Here is an 18,762-nt window from a genome sequence, read left to right as displayed (position 1 = left end):
TAGAGAACAGATTATTTTACGCAATTAAGCGAGCTTTCAGATTTTTGAAAATGAGAAAAACTGTGTATGTTTCATAAAATATGTATACTTTCCGATATATTTAAAAAAATAGATTTTTTTTTAAGTTGTAAAAACGTTAAAATTTTGAAATATTTCTAAAATTTTAAAACTTTTGAAAAAAAAATCTGAAAAAAATTGATTTTAATTTTGTGAAAATTTAGTTTTTTATGAAAATATTAAAATTTTGAAATTTTAAATAATTAATCAATTTTAGAAAAAAAAAATGATTCGTAATCGCTAAACCTGCCTGCCTTTCACAAAAACTAATGATTTTTTCACACTGACAAAAAACAAACAACAATCTTTTGAATCATTCTCATCTGTTAAACGGATTTTCCGGTCACAAAAGCTGCATGACCATTTTTTGGCACCCTTTGCACCCTGTACCCTTCGCAAAAACTAACTAGTAAACTAAAAGACTAACGTGCTCAGTACAAGGCATCATTCATTTCAATTCGATTGATGAATCATTCATTTCGATTCGATTGATGCACGTAGAGGACATTTGTTTGAACAAAAGAAGTAAATTCCAGAAATAATTAATAACTTAAAAAAATGCCATTTGTTGCATTTAGTATTGATGTAAAATTGATAAGTTCAGTCCCAAAGTATATTGATGAACTGTTGCGTAAAAAAGCAAATATCTACTATTTTTTTCTACAGGAATTTTTCTAGAGAAGCTAGCAGGTAAACCAACTAAACAAATCACGAATTGGTCAAACAGGAACAAGCTATTATAGACTCATACTGTCAATATTTTCAAAAATTATAGAATTGTTATTGTTAAAATTATAGTCACTAAGAATTACAAGTTTCTTCAATGTTATTAACTATTTTGTAAAAAAAATGTGTTAATAAATAAAATGTATATAATCGACTTTTTGAATTTTATGTATCAGTCACTGGCGGAGTACTATTTTGCGAACTCAGTCAAGGATTTTTTAAAAAATTGAAATGCTCTGAAACCTCAGTAATTTGTATTACTCTATCAAATAGAATAAAAAAAACGAAGTGTCGTAGGAAAAATGAATATAGAGGTTGCTCAACAAAGAATTCGTGGACTCCATGTTTACATTATATTTGTGAAAGATCAACGAACATAAGCTATCAAAGACAGAAATATAGATGCTATTGGTAGACGATTGGGGATATAAGCATCGCAAATAAAACAAATCAAAATTGTATTGAAAAACAGTAAAATAGTCCACATCAACTTTAGTTGCAGAAAGATGCATAAAAAGATTGATACAGGAGATAAATATTTGGGTTAACTATAGACAGTTCGTTCTTGCCTAACCTAAGCACACAAATGATATGAACTAAGTTTTTAAAATAAGTATATGCTCTCAGAAGAGTTAGATTTATTGTAAATGAAGATGTACCAAAAAGGACTACTTTGCCATGTCTTCTCGTATGGCATTTTGGCATGGAGACACTCGGCACATATCTCCAAGATAAAGGATTTATAATCGGCAGACCTTTGTTTTCTAAATATAAAATTCACTACCATGCAGACAAAAAAAACAACGTCCTCAGAGTTACGTCCATGGTCAACATTGGACACACGCATAACAGGAGTGCTGTTGCCACCTTCAAAAACTAAAGCTCAAATCCTCGCAAAGAAATAATCTAGGTGTTGACATATATAACAGATTATCCAATAAAAAAATATGTAGAAGCAGGAACGTTTTCAAAGCGACGTCGGGAAATATCTTATAGAGCATCTTATTTATTCGATTAATGAAATATTAAACTAGATGAATTATCAAATATCATCAATTAATTAATGAATATTGTTAAAAATAGATACCTTTTCTTAACGTAAATTTACACTTTTAAACTTTTGGTTGAAAAAGGCAATGCATTTATAGCTGCATATAACAGGAACGCAACTTACATTACTATGTATATGTAATACTTACATTACAATTACAATTATAAAGCTTTGAAAATGAGAGAACTTACAAACTGCTTCGAATACAAAAACGTATTCTAAAAAATATTTGAGCAAATGAAGAGGTAATCATTGTTGTGATTTATTATTTTTATTTTGTACTGGCTAGTAAAGTGCAAAAAAGTTCAAAATTGATGTGATCTTCAAAGTTAGACTACTACAACCCGTTTACTTTTACTCGTTTAATTACCACTTAATGCTCACATTTTTTTTTAAATTTACTGGCAAAAAATCATCAAATATATTTTTATTATTGCAATGTGTTCAGTATGGTTTAGTTCATAATAACAAATGAGGGAATCGAATCGCAAACCCAAAAAAACGGTTGGTGTATAATTATATTTGAAGCATTAAAGTTACTGATTTTTTTTACATTAATATATATAGTAAAATATAATATAAAATATTATAAAGCTCTTTTAGTGATCCGATCGTCCAACAATTTGCGATAAGTTTAAAAATTTCTATGAACAAACTGAGTTTATTCATGTGCTAAATTTGCCAGTTTTGCACGAAAGAACTGAGTTCGACCGTAAGCATTAAGTGGTTAATATCTATGTAATATTTGTTTTAACAATCAATTAATATTTGATTTTAAGATTTATTGATTATGAAATAAGTACGTACTTATATCGTCCAAATTTTCATTTGGTATGATAAACTGTTTCGTTGGTTTTATAGTTTGAAGATTTCCACTATTATCCAATTTAAGATTAGAAAGAACCTTTGAAGCATCCTTGCTGAGCAATGATTTATTTTCAACATTTGATTTCGAGGTTAGTTTTTTGCCATCTCCAGGTAAGTACACGATATCACCACGTGCTGTTGAAGATGCTTTAATATTGGTACTATCAACAGTGCCATCTGAAAATTAAATAAGAATTGCCCTAATGCATTGATACAAAAAAATAATTTAATATATTAACAAATTTATGCTGTTTGTACCTGTCTCTTTGTTTAAAACGCGTATTACTTCTTCAGAAATACAAAGGTCAGGCGAAAAACATTGGCAGTTTTCTCTGTATGTACATGTTTTAGACGAAGAGCCTTAAAATTAAATATAAATCCAAAGTCTTAAAATATCGAATCAAATATACGAAATATCTAATAAACATAATTACGTAATTATTTTTAATGTAATGTAATAAATTTAAAAACTAGTACATGCAAATATTGACAACAATTCGAACTGTTACAGATTTTTTATCTAAAAATACTTTTTAAGCTATTGTAAATCAAATGATTTAAAAAAAAAGTTTTGTCATAGCAAGTAATAATTAATAGCAATGCAATGCAACTAATGCAAAAATTTAAACAAATATCAGAATAAAATTTATTATCATCGGCTGATTCGTCAGCAGTGGCTGTTGGCCCGTCGTAACTAAAAAAGGTTCTAAGCTTTCTCTCACATGTATGATCATATAGTGTCATATAAGAATCTGTTTATTCTCAATACTAATACTGTTTTGGGAATATCGAATATGAGAAACACAAAAAATTGCCTTTTGAAAATATTTAAATAAAGCAAAAACACAAATGTTGAAAAGAAATTCTATGAACATAAATGGAGTATAAAAATACAAATATTTATAATATACAACTAATTCACTTCCCGTAGGGTAGTTGTAGTAATGGGCCGAAAATCGAAAATGAATTTTTGCATTTGTCCACGTTTTGAAGGTTCCTGAACATTTTGACATACCTCAGAAAAAATGGATGTGTGTGTGTGTTTTGTATGTCCGCATTTTTTCGTCCACGTTTTCGGGCGCACGGTTCAACCAATTTGAATGATTCGACAAACATTCGATTCCAATTGATAGGGAGATGTGCTGATTAGTTTTTGACAAAGGCAGGTCTAGCTGCTCCAAAGATACGGGGCAAAACCATTTTAAATGTATTGACGAAATAAAGAACTGATGAATTTTGGGAACGCTAGTCTAGCCGTTTCGCAGATCCAATAAAAACAGTAACTAGTGGTGCATGGCATCGTGCCTTAAAGCAAATTGCTGGAACTTCCCGTACCGTAAATATTCGAGAAATTTTAAACGTTTTCCAATATATTATTACAAATACTTTCATTATTTTTGCTATCGTGTTATATCTGAGCAAATCAAATGTAAATCATAAATCAATTTATCTCCAGAACATTAACAATCGTCATTTCATTTCGAATTCAATTTCAAAAAAAAAAAAAATAGTTGCCTAATTTACACAAAATTGAAAAAGTGCTCCGGTATAGTCACAGCCTAAACATTTGCAAACAATTCTGTGCGACATTTTCACATTTTTCAATAGTTTTTACAAAATTGGAAAAGTGCTCCAGTACATAAACAGTCTAAACGCACTTGCGTAAACATTTGCACCAGAGTGGCGCTAAGACTGTGCTTAGCCTGGGTAATTTTTTGAATTTTTAATCCAAAATTACAAAAATATTTTTTGAAAAAAAAAAAATTAGATACAACTTTTTTTTCTCAAAGGCAATAACTTTGTTGAAACAAGCAGAAAGTTCTTTGAATCATTTAAATCGGACGCTTAGTTCTCTCAAAAACTGCCAACTTTTTAACATTTAGCTCTGTATCTCCGAAACCGCTGGGCCTACCTTAGCCAAAAACTAATAACCACTTTTCCCCGTCATTACGAACTGAATGTTTTTTAGATCATACAAATCGGATGATCCGTTCTCTCAAAAACATTTCTATTTTTTGCACTCTTTGCTCCATATCTCCGTAATGACTGCACCTGCCTTTGCCAAAAACTAATCAGCACATCTCTCTATTAATAGGAATCGAATGTTTTTTAAACCATTCAAATCGGTTGATCCGTGCGCCCGAAAACTAAAAAAATGCGGACATACAAAAAACACACACACACACATCCATTTTTTCTGAGGTATGCCAAAATGTTCACAATCCTTCAAAGCGTCGAGAAATGCAAAAATTTTCATTTTCGATTTTCGGCTCATTACTATAACTACCCTACGGGAAGTTAAAAAGGCCATTTGGCGGACAAAAATGATTATTGGACCTATGCACATCAAATTATCAGATATTTTATATATATTTTAACAATAAAAACAAATTTTGTTTACATTTATATGGGTTCTGTACCAATGTTTATCCGTTAGACTGCGACGCGGCGCTCACGCGCTTCGATATTTCGTTTCTACAAAAACTTAATACTTAATACGAAGACTTAATATATAAAAATTGCTTTAAAGAAAGTTCAAAATTTCCAAAATATTTCAAAGCATAAAAAAACTAAAACTTTTCAAAAAATCTTGGTCCTTTTTTAAAAATTGGTCTAACAATATCAGCCAAAAAAAATAAAATCAAGCGAAGAAAGATTGTATTCAATATTATTAAGGTTGAAGATGCATTTTTATCAAATATATTTCAGTATTTTGCATATCATAACTATGATACTAAATATTGAAATAACTGATTTATTTTAAAGAGCAATTACAAAATCAGAACTACTCACCAAATTAAATTATTTTTTAACTTCCCGAAGGAAAAGTTTGTTTTCGCGACAAAATCCGACTTGTTAATTTCATGTTCAAGCCATTCTGAATCCAATGCGAACAAATTTGGAAAAAGTATGTCTATGTGCATATATGGCTGTGCGTATGTGTATGTGAGCCGATTTTTTACCTTTCGCCGACGTTTTCTCAAAAATAGCTGAACCGATTTTAAAAAGTTAAAAGCCATTCGATATATCTCGATGAGAACAAGAGTTTTTCAGTTCTGCGCGACAATCGACCGAGCCATTTCATTGTAATTGTAAAAAAAAGTGTAAAATTTGTCCATATCTTTAGCTCACAATTCTGAATCGATTTTAAAAATTCTAAAACCGTTCGAAAGATATTGGTTGGGAATCGCTCTGATTAGTTTTTAGTGAAGATCGGCCGTTTTCTTGTAACTAACCGTTAAAAATTTTTTTTGTCAATTTTTATGAAACATATTTATAACGATATATTTCATGGTCTTAAAGAACATACTAAAATATTACGGCTACGCAATAAGTCGTTTAATTTAAAAAATTCATCAACATTTGCAAAAATAGTCAAAACTTGTATCAAAAGTCGTTCTGTGATGTGATAAGTTAATATTTGAATTTCATAAATTTAAAAGTATAAGGAAGAGCCACGATAAGGTTGGCAAAATGATTGTCCAATCCATTAGAAATGGCTTTGAAGTTAGCCAAAAAGTAAATAAGCAGTCTACAAAACATTTCCAATTGTGTAAAAAATGTTACTTTAAATCATTAAATAATATGGAGGACCACGTATATGATTTACGTAATCGTCCCAGTATTTTCTTGAAGCAGATGCTTAATAGTTCACAAAATAATTTTCTAAAGAAAAATGTTTTGATGTTTTTCGTGAAATTTAACATAGTGATAAAGTTTATGCACTAAACAGTTCTACAAAAATTGGTTGAATTATATAAAATAATTAATATTTAGAATGATAAGCTATAATTTTAGGACATTCAAGCATATAGTGTTTGTGCACTATAATTAATATAATTATAGATAATTTAAATGTGTTTGATAGACATCAATTGGAAATCATAATATTTAGATTTTAATTGAAAACAAAAAACTTTATTTTTCAAAATAAACAGTTGAAAATTTCATCTAAATATCTGAATCTCAATTTTGGTCGATAATAATCAACAATTGTCAATTATTACATATTTCGGAAAGTTCATAGAACTTGCTTTAAGTCAAAATACCACTTTCAAGAATTATTGACTAAGCCTGGTATAGATTTGATCTGGTATAGACTTTTTATTTCATCATTTGCTGAGAAATAAAAAATATATGAATATTGTCCCTTTTTCCGAATTATACTTATCCAATAAAAACTATCAAGTTGCTGCTAAATATGCATTATGCCTTATAAGAGTAAGTAATGAACTTACACTTATAATGCATATGAAATTGTTTTTATGATTCAAGTATATGGTTGATTATAATGCATATAAAATTGTTTTTGATTCAATTATATGGTTGATAATCATTTGCAAATAAAAGAAGTATAATCTCACCTGCATTTGTGACATTGGAACACTTGTTACAAGTAGAAGTTAAAACAAAATTAGAGTTACTATTCTGGGATTGCATGCCTACTGGCTCTGAATTAGACCTCTTTATCCTTAAAAAAAAAGAGAGTATAGTAAAAGCAATAATATGGTATTTCAAAACTAATTTACTTGTGTAGATAATTGTAGTATTGCAAAACTAACTTACTTGTGAAATTTTAACTTCTTATGCTTTGTTTCCAAATCTAATAACACCTGATATCGATTATCTAATTTTTTTTGCTGATCTTGTGATACCAACTGATCATTGCTGTAAAGAATAAAAAATATACAAATTGTGTTTATCTTAGTAAATATTTATTGACTGCGTAATTCTGAGCTCAATTTATCAATAGTTTTAATAACTGATTTAATTATATTATATTTAGCTAGATAGCACAAATTGGAATGTAAATGGAATCCATCTTAAATTTTTTAAATATTTTCATTAATAATCATAATTTGTAATTAAAATATTAGATATGTATAGATGATTTTTAGTTGCAGAGTTATCGATTTATATTCTACATAATAAGCTCACATCAATAATATTTGAACACCTCAATATCTGGAACTTAAACAACAAACGTATTCTTTTGAAATATTTATTTTCTCACTAAAACTGTATCATTATTTGCCCATTTCATCTTTTGTACAATCTTTGATTACTATTTTCGCAGTTATAAATTGACAAATTAATACTTATGACGTATAATTAAATTTCAGGTTTTATTTAAATCTTCAACAACTATGTATATCATGAAATAATATTCTTTCAGCTACTTGTTATAATTAAGCTTGACAAGAACCCAATATAATATTTAGAATTACCGATTATGAATTGCTTATTTATAAACTCAAAAATAGAAACTATAAATCATTAAAAAAATCTGCTTTTTCAATTAGATTTTAGTATTTAAAATTTTATCGAATTGAAGACACCAAGTTTGTAAAAAAGTATTTTCATAAAAATAATAAATTGCACGATATCTTACTTGTAATCTTCAATCATTGCACTAACATCATACCACATTGCTGAGATTAAAGTCATTTCACCATCTAATTTTATATAACGTTGTACCAAATCATCTCTCTGCAGCTTAGCACCAGTTTGCACTTGTCGACACTGAGAATTCAAAATTTAATTGCATAAAAATGAAATATTGGCTTTATTTTTTTGAACTGGTGTACTTACCTGAGATATAAGTTCTAGAACATAAGGTTGCATTTTCATATGAATGCATTCCAAATAAATACTTCTATTCAATAGATCCCATGTCAGTGAAAATTTTGATAAGTGACCTCTTTGTAACTGCATTAGTATAGGCGCAACACGTTTGGCAGCAGAACATAGATTTTGATAGCATTCCAAAATAACTATATAATACAGATATTCATAAATAAGCAATAATCACTATCAAATAAATATATATGCGTGTGTGTAGGCAATTAATAAACTAAATCATATAATTTTTTTTTTATATTTAAATTTCTTCAAGACTTATTTTACCATTTAACAAAAACTCTTATTATTAAAAGATCAGAATCATTTCTACTTTCATAATCTTTTCATTACTTGAGAAAGTAAACAGCTACTTAAGAATTTAAACACTACTACAAATTTAAAAAAAATAATAGCAAATCAAACTTATAATACTCTGCACAATTGATGAGAGACATGATTCTGATGCAGACCAAAAGAACATGAATTATTTTGGAACAATATATAAAACTAGTTCTTATAAATACATAAAACTTACGATCAATGAAAAGTCTGGAATGCTTGGTATCATTATTGTGATTTTTCATAAATGTTTCTAGATGATTATATAAATTTGTTATTATGTTATGCACTTGTGTTTCCAGCTGCTGGAACAATTTATGCGGATTGTTTTCATATAACCTGTTAAATAATATTATATAAATTAACATTTCATGTTTAAAATAATCTAAATGTTTAGTTACAATTTTTTTTTTACTAAAATTTATATGTATAGAAAAATGTTATAGATAAATCATAATGCAAATATAAGGAAACATTTCATTTGTATGTTTTAGCACTAAATGTGTATCTCCAATCAGCACTTCTGAACTATTTACAAATAAAATTATTAAACCAGATTATGTTAATTAAAGATAAATTATTTTTATTTCCACAAGAAGAATTTAAATAATTGAAACAATAAAATCAATATTGTGCCCTAAATAAAATATTAATTATATAATTGAAAGTATATAATTAAAATTAGTCATATGTATTATGAACATATTAAACATTTTTTACATAATTGTTTCATTTGGTTTGGAATTCATTCGTGTTAGGAAATAAAACAATGTCTAGTTTAAAAAGTTTGTCCTTGTCTTATCTTAGGTAGTTATGCTTATTTTTTTTTTTTTTAGAAAAAGATATTTTCTAACAAAGGATTTCTTTTGGTTTATAAATTTGATCACTATTGGCTCCTTACTTCCATCATAAAATCAAAAACAGAAAAATATATAATTATCAATTGTGTTTATAAAATTAATTATAATGATTGTATTGTTGTTATATTAGGTAAAGTTCTCCATACATCATTAAGATAATAAATCAACATAAATCAAATTATAAAAATCTATATTATCTGAGGGGCTAATTAATTTTGAACACACTTGTAATACAATTCAATCTTTCATTATCTATAAGAAAATATTTAGTTTAAAGGATCAGAAGCAGAATCGTTTTTACTTATGTTTCATTTCATAAGATATCACAGATTTTTAGGATATAACCGAAGAGTAGAAGGTGTGTATGAATTTACCTTTCAACTAGATATACTACTCTTGCATCAATACATTTTGGATTACGTAATTTCCTTGAGGTGTGATGAGGATACCCTAAAAATAAAATAAACTTAGTATATATATATATATATATATATATATATATATATATATATATATATATATTGAGGATTTTATGTTTGTTGTTGAAACATATTGAATTGAATAAAACAGCCAATGTGTCGAATGTAAAAATGTTTATTTTAAATTTTTATACGTATCAATAATATTCAATAAATTTATGAAATTTCAAAAAAAATATTCAATCAGCATTACTGAATTTGTTTATATTAAAATGAATCAGTGAGTGTACTATCGGATATGAAGAAACGGAAACTGTATTAGACACTTATTAAAGAAAAATTCCTTTTGCACGTCATCAAAGTCATCAAAGAAAAAACAATAAAAACTGGTCGAAAACTAAGATCTGAAAAGAATCTAAATGCCATACAACTAAGATGAGAAGAGATAATTAAGAACAGAAAATTGAAGTTCATGACATAATACACAATATCATGAACGCTAGTGTTAAAAAATAAAAAATAGAAGAAAAGAGGAATGGAAAAAATACAGTGCTCTCCTACCACAGTTATACTATCAGACAAAATACTACTAATAATAATGAAATAGTTATAATATTTTGAACAGCTTTTTAGCACTACTTTTGTTTTTGCATACCCACTGATTTGCCTTAAAAAGAACAAAAAGTGAAGAAGCATAGTAAATATCTTTGACACAAGCCTTATTTAATATATATCTAATTCTTTTGATGACAGAGATGGCTATCGAAAGCTTTGTGCATAATAAATCCATGTTGTTTGGATGAATCATTATTGCAATGAAATTAATTAATAAATGATGGAGTAATATAAATTTCATTATCAATTATTTTACACTCCAAAGATTACTGTAAAAAAGCAAGCAAGTTCCTTTTATGTCAATTCGAAGTTTTTACTCTTTCAATTATATAATAATTTTACCTGATGGATCTACACAACCACATTGACTACTTAAATTAGTTTCTTTTAGAGTTGCTTCGCATGCATCACAATTAGAGCATTCATCACTATCATTAGCGTAATCCATTGCATCATCTAAATATAAGTCTTCTGGCCTTTCATGGGGTGAACATGTAGAGTTGCTACAACATGTGCATAAAAGAGTTTTAAGATCATTTAATTTAGCTTCGTAAAGTCCTTGTATGATGCTTTGCAGTTCAGTCATAAAAGCTTGTAGCACTTTATACTGTTCAAAATCTATTTTATCACTGAAATAATGAAAATAATTAGCAACATTTATAGTTTATATAAAAAAAGCAAAAGCCAAAAGAAATAATAACCTCTTATTACAGCATTGGCTAACACTATTATGATTTTCGTTTGAAGAGGCTAATGCTATTTCAGAATTGCATTTAGCATCAGAAACCTAAAATGAAGGGTTTAAACAAATTATACATATTTCTTTCATGTTCATTTCAAATCACTAATTACAAACCAGTAATAATAAAAGATATATATCAACAAAACCAACAAAAACCGGGACTGAATTCAAAATGTATGATCAAATTTTTCATTTTGTTTCATCTAGTTAAATAGTATGTTATATTAACTTTTAAACTACTTAACATGCATTTAACTCTATTCAGTAATAGATAAACAACATTGTCAAGAATATTTCCTCCACTTTATAAATGTAGTAAGAGTAAATTTAGGCTTTAGAGTCTAGATGCTTAAAATTGAAAATTGTCGATCACTACTTTAGAATTATTATACATATATTATGACAGTTTTGTATGTTAAACTGCAGCAAAATTTTTACTCAAATTTCGTAGGAGCCTTGACTTTAGTTGTATATAAAATGTTGCTATAAAATTCCAATACAAGATGTAAAGTTAATCGAAAACCAAAAATATTACATTATTATACATAAATATATGACACAAACGTGATAAGCTTCTAAGAACTTATCGAGACCTATTCTTTTTAAATAAGCATGATTATATAAAGCACATCAAATGGTGTTTGTGAAAGTATTAATCATATTTAAAATTATATATCGGAAACTGTTTAGAGGTACTGTAATTTAACCTATAAAAGTAAAATCTTGCACAAAAGTATTCTGATATACTCCTTTATACCTTTTTAATTATTTGGTATACAAACTCATTTATAATATTCTAATAGAAAATATAATAATTTTTGAAGTTACTTCTAAATTATCACAGAAATCATGTGCAAATAATAATACTGAAAAGATTATTTAATATGTTGTATTACTGTAAAATAAAATATATGATTGAATCTAAGTAAATTGATTATGTATCAAACATACTCTTTATAGAAATGAGAGTTTTACTTTCATTCATTGAGATTGTAAACAATATCTGTAAAAGTAACCTGCCAAATAAAACTATACCTTCTCATTTACAGCTACATTGGCGTCATTTTTCGATTCCTCAGATTCGATAAGGTCAATCGTAGTCACAATTTTATCCATAATTGGATTAACTTGAATTTTGCTCATGTTTTCAACAGGCGAAGCATTCATATGATTTTCCGGCATTTTCATGTATTTGGAATCATTTATATTTTCTTTACTAATCACATCACCCATGTTGCGAATAATTTGATTAGTACAGTTTTGATGAACAATATTTACATTTGTCACATTCATTATATAACAGTTATGATCTTCTCGCCAAATACTAAGTTTAAAAAAACACCAAAGTTACATTAATTTTACTAGTAAAATATAAAATTCAATCGCACGATATTTTGATTGTTTTAAAACAATCCACAAATATGGCGTCGCTGTCGTTTCTAAATATTTCAGGTAAATCTGCCGATAGATGGAAACACGAAAGCACTGATATTTATATTAGAATAGATATAAGCATGTTTACTTATCTATGGATATAAGTATGCTCTCTTATTTAAATAAACTTTGCATACATAGATAAGTAAACATAAATGTTTGCATATATGTTTGTAGATTTTGAGAAAAAAAATGAATGCGAATGTAAATTTTTGTTAGTGGTTCTTGGCATCGTGCTTTAAGACAAATTGCCGGAACTTTCCGTAGCGCATTGTAAAATTTTTGAAAATTTTGAAGAAATTAGATTTTTGAGATCTATGAAATTTTTGAAAAAAATTGACTTTTTTGAAAAATTCGATTTGAATTTATATTAATATATAAATTGTAACTTCAAAAAAATAAAATTAAATATTATGCAGCAATCCTGCTGCATAGTTGTTTTAGCATAGCATATCAAAGCGCGTAAGCGCCGCATCATAATCTAACGGTTAAACATTGATTGAGAATCCATAAAAATGTAAACAAAATTTTGTACTTATTATATAAAATATCTGATAATTTGACGCGCATATGTTTAATGATTATTTTAATGATATAATAAAAAGCCAAATGGCATTTTTTAACTTTCCGTAGGGTAAGTTAAGGTTACTATAATTATAGTAACCGCAAAAAAATCGAAAATATTTTTTTTTATATATCTTTACGTTTCAAAGGTTTCTGAACATTTTGGCATGCCTCAGAAAAAATAGATGTATGCGTGTGTGTGTCTGTGTTTGAGCGGATACAAATTTTCGTCGACGATTTCTGGAACATGGATCAATTGATTTGGATAATTAAAAAAACATTCGATTTGTATAATTGATAAGGAGACGTTCTGATTAGTTTTTGGCAAAGGTAGGTTTAGCCGTTCCGAAGATACAGGGCGAAAAGAGCCAAAAATGGTAATGCAAAAAACATTTTATTTGTATTGACGAAATGAACAACTGCCACCATTTTTGGGAAGGCAGGTAAAAAAAAAAAATTGGCAAAAAAAATTAATCATTAGACATATGCACATCAAATTATCAGGCATTTTATAGATATTTTAATAATGAGAACAAATTTTGTTTACATTTCTATGGTCTCAATTCTTATCCGTTAGACAGCAACGCGGCGCTCACGCGCTTCTATATTTTATTTTTACGTAGCTAACGTATTGCGATTGCTTCGAAAAATAATTTAATTTATTCAAAATATTTCAAAGGATATAAAAGATTCAAGTATTTCACAAAAAATCGAAAAAATCTCAGAAATCTATTTTTTTTCAAAGTTCTAAAAAGAAGTTCCTGCAATTTGCTTTAAGACACGATGCCATGCACCACTAGTTTACTTTTTTCATTGGATCTTCGAAACCGCTGGATCTGCCTTCCCAAAAATCCGATCGTTTTTTCATTTCATCAATATATCGATTTGTATACAAATGAAATTTGAATTATCAAAATCGTACACTCCTTTCTCTCAAAAACAGAATTACCATATTTGGCACTTTTTGCACCGCATCTTCTAAACGGCTGGACCAATCTAATCAGCATGACTCCCCATTAATAGGAATAGAATGATTTTTGAATCATTTAAAACGTGTTCGTGTTCTCAAAATTGTCGACGAGAAATTGTATCCGCACATATAGATACACACATATACACAAACACACACAGACATACATCCACTTTTTCATTTTGAACTATTTTTTTTCTAATCAACGCTTTCTTGTCTGCGCTTTTTTAATGATTCAATGAGAGGCATGCACGAGAACTAGATTGATGTTGATTTAGGAACTTTGTGTATCGTAATTTAAAATTTCTGAAAGATTTAAAATTTTTTGAAAAAAAATTTTTTTGGGCAATTTATGAAAATCTTGGTACGGAACAAATATAACAAAATTTGTACTTATTATTAAAATCTCTATAAATGGTCTGATAATTGGATGTGCATAAGTCTAATGATCAATTTTGGCCGCCAAATGGCATTTTTTTAACTTTTTTTATTGGACAAAACCGCTGGACCTACATTTCCAAAAATGCATCCAATTCTCCATTCCGTCAACCTAAGTAAAATGTTTTTTGAATCATTTAAATCGGATGCCCCATTCTTTCAAAAACTGAATTACCATTTTTTGTTCCGTATCTTCAAAACGGCTAGATCTACCTTTGCAAAAAGCTATTCATCACGTTTTCCCATCAGTACAAATCGAACCTTTTTTTAATCATTTACGTCGGTGCATCAGTGCTCTCGAAAATGTTGGCGAAAAATTGTATCCGCACATACATACATAAAACTTACACATACATCCATTTCTTCTAAGGTGTGCCAAAATATTCAGAAACCTTTAATATATGCAAAAATTTTCATTTTCGATTTTTTTGTGATTTTTATAACTTATCCCACAGTAAGTTAAAAAAAAAATTAATACACCAATTTTTATACGTGGGGTATGCGATATTATAGGAAGTCAGAAATGTATTAAAACTACAAAAAATATACACAATGCGCAAGTTTGACTTAATTTGTAAAGAATTCATAGACCTTATGAATAAATCCATACCAAACCCAAATCCATATAACTGTGAATACTTTTGTTTCAAGAAATAAATAATCGCAGAAAATAAAGCATACTGCCGATGTTGACATTACATTCGCATTGCTAATCTAAACTACAAAATTAGAAAGTCATTACATGATTATTCTAAAGCTAGAGCATTAACTCAACATTAAATTAGAGATAATATAGAATCGATTACTTACCATAGCCTAGACAATGTTCTTACACTCGAAACTATTGTCCAGGGATCTTAAAAAAGCAACAAATTGAATCAACTTATGAAAAATTAGCTATCCGATTTATGAAGATCCATTCGAAAGCAATTCACTAAAGCAACTACAAGTTCGATTAATAATACACGAAGTAAGATCAGACATTACATATTCGTGCAAAGTCATAACCCAAACTATCCAATTAACACAATCGAAATTACGAATATTAACAATGGTCTGAAATAAAATACCTGACAAAACCTCAAAACAAAAAGAACAAATGGCCACGGTGCTACACTTGCTCACTATCATTTAAACAAATGAATCATATCCAGTGGCGTTACTAGACTATCTGGGGCCCATGGTAAATTCATTAGATGGGGCCACATCAATCAAAATCGTCAAGTGGTACTCAATTTTTATTTTATTAACTTCCCGTAGGGTAAGTTATAGTAATCGTCCAAAAATCGAAATCAAAAATTTTTACATTTCTCGACGTTTTGAAGGTTTCTGAACATTTTGGCATACCTCAGAAAAAATGGATGTGTGTGTGTGTGTGTGTGTGTGTGTGTTTTGTATGTCCGCGTTTTTTCGTCCACGTTTTCGGGCGCACGGATCAACCGATTTGAATGGTTTAAAAAACATTCGATTCCTATTGATAGGGAGATGTGCTGATTAGTTTTTGGCAAAGGCAGGTCCAGCCGTTACGGAGATATGGAGCAAAGAGTGCAAAAAATAGAAAGCGAGGTTTTGAGAGAACGGATCAACCGATTTGAATGGTTTAAAAAACACTCGATTCCTATTGATAGGGAGATGTACTGATTAGTTTTTGGCAAAGGTAGACCCAGAGGTTTCGGAGATACAGAGCTAAATTTAAAAAAAATGGCTGTTTTTGAGAGAACTAAGCGTCCGATTTAAATGATTCAAAGAACTTTCTGCTTTTTTCAACAAAATAATTGATTTTGGAAAAAAAAATTTTTTGTTTCTAATTTTTTTTTCAAAAAATTTTTTTTGTAATTTTGGATTAAAAATTCAATAAATCACCCAAGCTAAGCACAGCCTAAGCGCCACTCTGGTACAAATGTTTACCCAAGTGCGTTTAGACTGTTTGTGTACTGGAGCACTTTTCCAATTTTGTGAAAATTATTGAAAAATGTGAAAATGCCGCCAAGCTGAGCACAGTATAAGTGAAAATGTCGCAAAGAATTATTTGCAAATGCGTTTAGACTGTGACTATGCGGGAGCACTTTTTCAATTTTGTGTAATTGGCAACTATTTTTTTTTTTGGAATTTGATTCGAAATGAAATGACGATTGTTAATGTTCTGGAGATGATAAATTGATTTATTTATAATTAACTTTCCATAGAGTAAGTAATCGCAAAAAAATCGAAAATGAAAATTTTTATATATCTTCACGTTTCAGAGGTTTCTGAATATGTTGGCATACCTTGGAGAAAATTGATGTATGTGTGTGTGTGTGTGTGCGTGCATGTGTGTGTGTTCGGATACAAATTTTCGTCGACGATTTCGGGAACACGGATGAAGCAATTTGAATAATTCAAACAACATTCGATTCGTATTGATAAGGAGACGTGCTGATTAGTTTTTGTCAAAGGTCTAGCCGTTCCGAAGATATGGGGCAAAAACGGTAACTCAGTTTTTAAGAGAACGGAGCGTCCGATTTGTATAGTTCAAAAAACATTTTACTTGTATTAACAAGATGAAGATTTGATCAAATTTTCAAGAAGATAGGTCTAGCGGTTTCGGAGATCTAGTAAAAAAAACTAAAAAAAAAATAACATTTGGCGGTCAACAATAATCATTAGACATTAGACATATGCATATCAAATTATCAGATATTTTATTGAGATTTTAACAATAAGTATAAGTTTTGTTTACATTCCTATAGGTTCCGTACCAATGTTTTTCCGTTAGACAGCGACGCGGCGCTTACGCGCTTTATATTTTGTCTCTATGCAATTAAAGCAGTACGATTGCTTTGAAAAAAAGTTCAGATCTTACAAAATATGTCAAAATGAAGATAATATTTTTTCCAAAAAAAAATTTATATAAAAAAAATTGTATAAAAATTTTTTAAAAAAAAAAATTTTTTTTAAAAAAAAGTATTTTTTTGTCCAATTTAAAATTTCTAAAAAATCTTATTTTTTCGAAGTAAAATTTTTTCAAAAATGTTAATCGTTTTTAAAAAAATAATATTTTTTGGCACGGGAAGTTCCAGCAATTTGCCTTAAGGCACGATGCTTAATTGCCTTAAGACAGAATTCCACTTACAGCTAGTTTAATTTATTATAATGAAGTCAAGATTTTTCAACGCACTTAATTGCACGCTGTGTATGTCCTACTAAAAGCCAACATTTACAATTTGTCCATTTTTAAAAGTTCGGTGGCTTAAGCCTGAGGAGCTATTAAAACATATTTTTGGAAATTCAAAATAGAATTATATTTTAAAATAAAAAAAAAATCCCCAAAAGCAATGGTTTCGTTAACACGAGCATGAAATTTTTTGAATTATTCAACTAGGATGCTTAGTTCTCTCAAAAACTGTCTTTGCACATTTAGCTTCGTATCTCCGAAATGGCAGGACCCGCCTTTGTCAAAAACTAATCACCACTTCGCAGAATATGCAGAAAGTTTTTTAGATCATTCAAATCGGACGCTTAGTTCACTCAAAAACTGCCATTTTCTGCACATTTAGCTCTGTATCTTCGAAATGGCGGGACCTGTCTTTTCCAAAAACTAATCACCTCTTCTCCCAATCATTACAAATTGAATGCTTTTTAGATCATTCAAATCCGATACTCCGTTCTCTGAAAAAATCGATTTGTCAAAAATTGACTTGCCTTTGCCAAAAACTAATCAGCACATCTCCCTATCAATAGGGATCGAATGTTTTTTAAACCATTCAAATCGGTTGATCCGTGCGCCCGAAAACGTGGACGAAAAAATGCGGACACACAAAACACACACACACACATCCATTTCTTCCGAGGTTTGCCAAAATGTTCAGAAACCTTCAAAACGCAAAAATTTTCATTTTCGATTTACGTCCCATTACTATAACTACCCTACGGGAAGTTAAAAAAAAAGTAGTTTTCAAACTTTTTATATGATATAGCTTTCTTTCATCTGATTTGTAATTCAATAAAGTTGTTTTTGTTAGTTAATTCTAATATTTAAATTTGAATAAAACAAACTTTTAAAGCAAATAGGTCATCAT

The 18,762-nt window shown here is 28.7% G+C and overlaps 1 protein-coding gene across 4 annotated transcripts in view; it reads right to left on the bottom strand.

The window, feature by feature from the left end:
* LOC113366663 (putative uncharacterized protein DDB_G0282133) overlaps positions 1 to 12,686 on the bottom strand; it is a 32,210-nt gene extending 19,524 nt beyond the window's left edge. For 3 of the 4 annotated variants that reach the window (XM_026608307.1, XM_026608308.1, XM_026608309.1), the window contains exons 1-11: positions 12,334 to 12,686; positions 11,258 to 11,343; positions 10,899 to 11,185; positions 9,897 to 9,972; positions 8,859 to 9,001; positions 8,294 to 8,475; positions 8,094 to 8,224; positions 7,268 to 7,369; positions 7,066 to 7,172; positions 2,960 to 3,061; positions 2,642 to 2,878 (exon numbers count right to left, since the gene is read on the bottom strand). In XM_026608307.1, coding sequence (XP_026464092.1) covers positions 2,642 to 2,878; positions 2,960 to 3,061; positions 7,066 to 7,172; positions 7,268 to 7,369; positions 8,094 to 8,224; positions 8,294 to 8,475; positions 8,859 to 9,001; positions 9,897 to 9,972; positions 10,899 to 11,185; positions 11,258 to 11,343; positions 12,334 to 12,591 — 1,711 coding nt within the window. In that variant the 5' untranslated portion in view covers positions 12,592 to 12,686. The remainder of the gene's footprint in view (positions 1 to 2,641; positions 2,879 to 2,959; positions 3,062 to 7,065; positions 7,173 to 7,267; positions 7,370 to 8,093; positions 8,225 to 8,293; positions 8,476 to 8,858; positions 9,002 to 9,896; positions 9,973 to 10,898; positions 11,186 to 11,257; positions 11,344 to 12,333) is intronic. The other variant, XM_026608310.1, reaches the window with a different exon arrangement.
* Between the last annotated feature and the right edge of the window lie 6,076 nt (positions 12,687 to 18,762).

The sequence above is a fragment of the Ctenocephalides felis genome, unplaced genomic scaffold (assembly GCF_003426905.1).
Source record: "Ctenocephalides felis isolate EL2017-DRISC unplaced genomic scaffold, ASM342690v1 CF-g0.4_SCAFFOLD_01170, whole genome shotgun sequence".
Classification (NCBI taxonomy): Eukaryota; Metazoa; Arthropoda; class Insecta; order Siphonaptera; family Pulicidae; genus Ctenocephalides; species Ctenocephalides felis.
The sequence above is the reverse complement of the archived record's forward strand: the minus strand, read 5'-3'. Positions and strand labels throughout refer to the sequence as shown.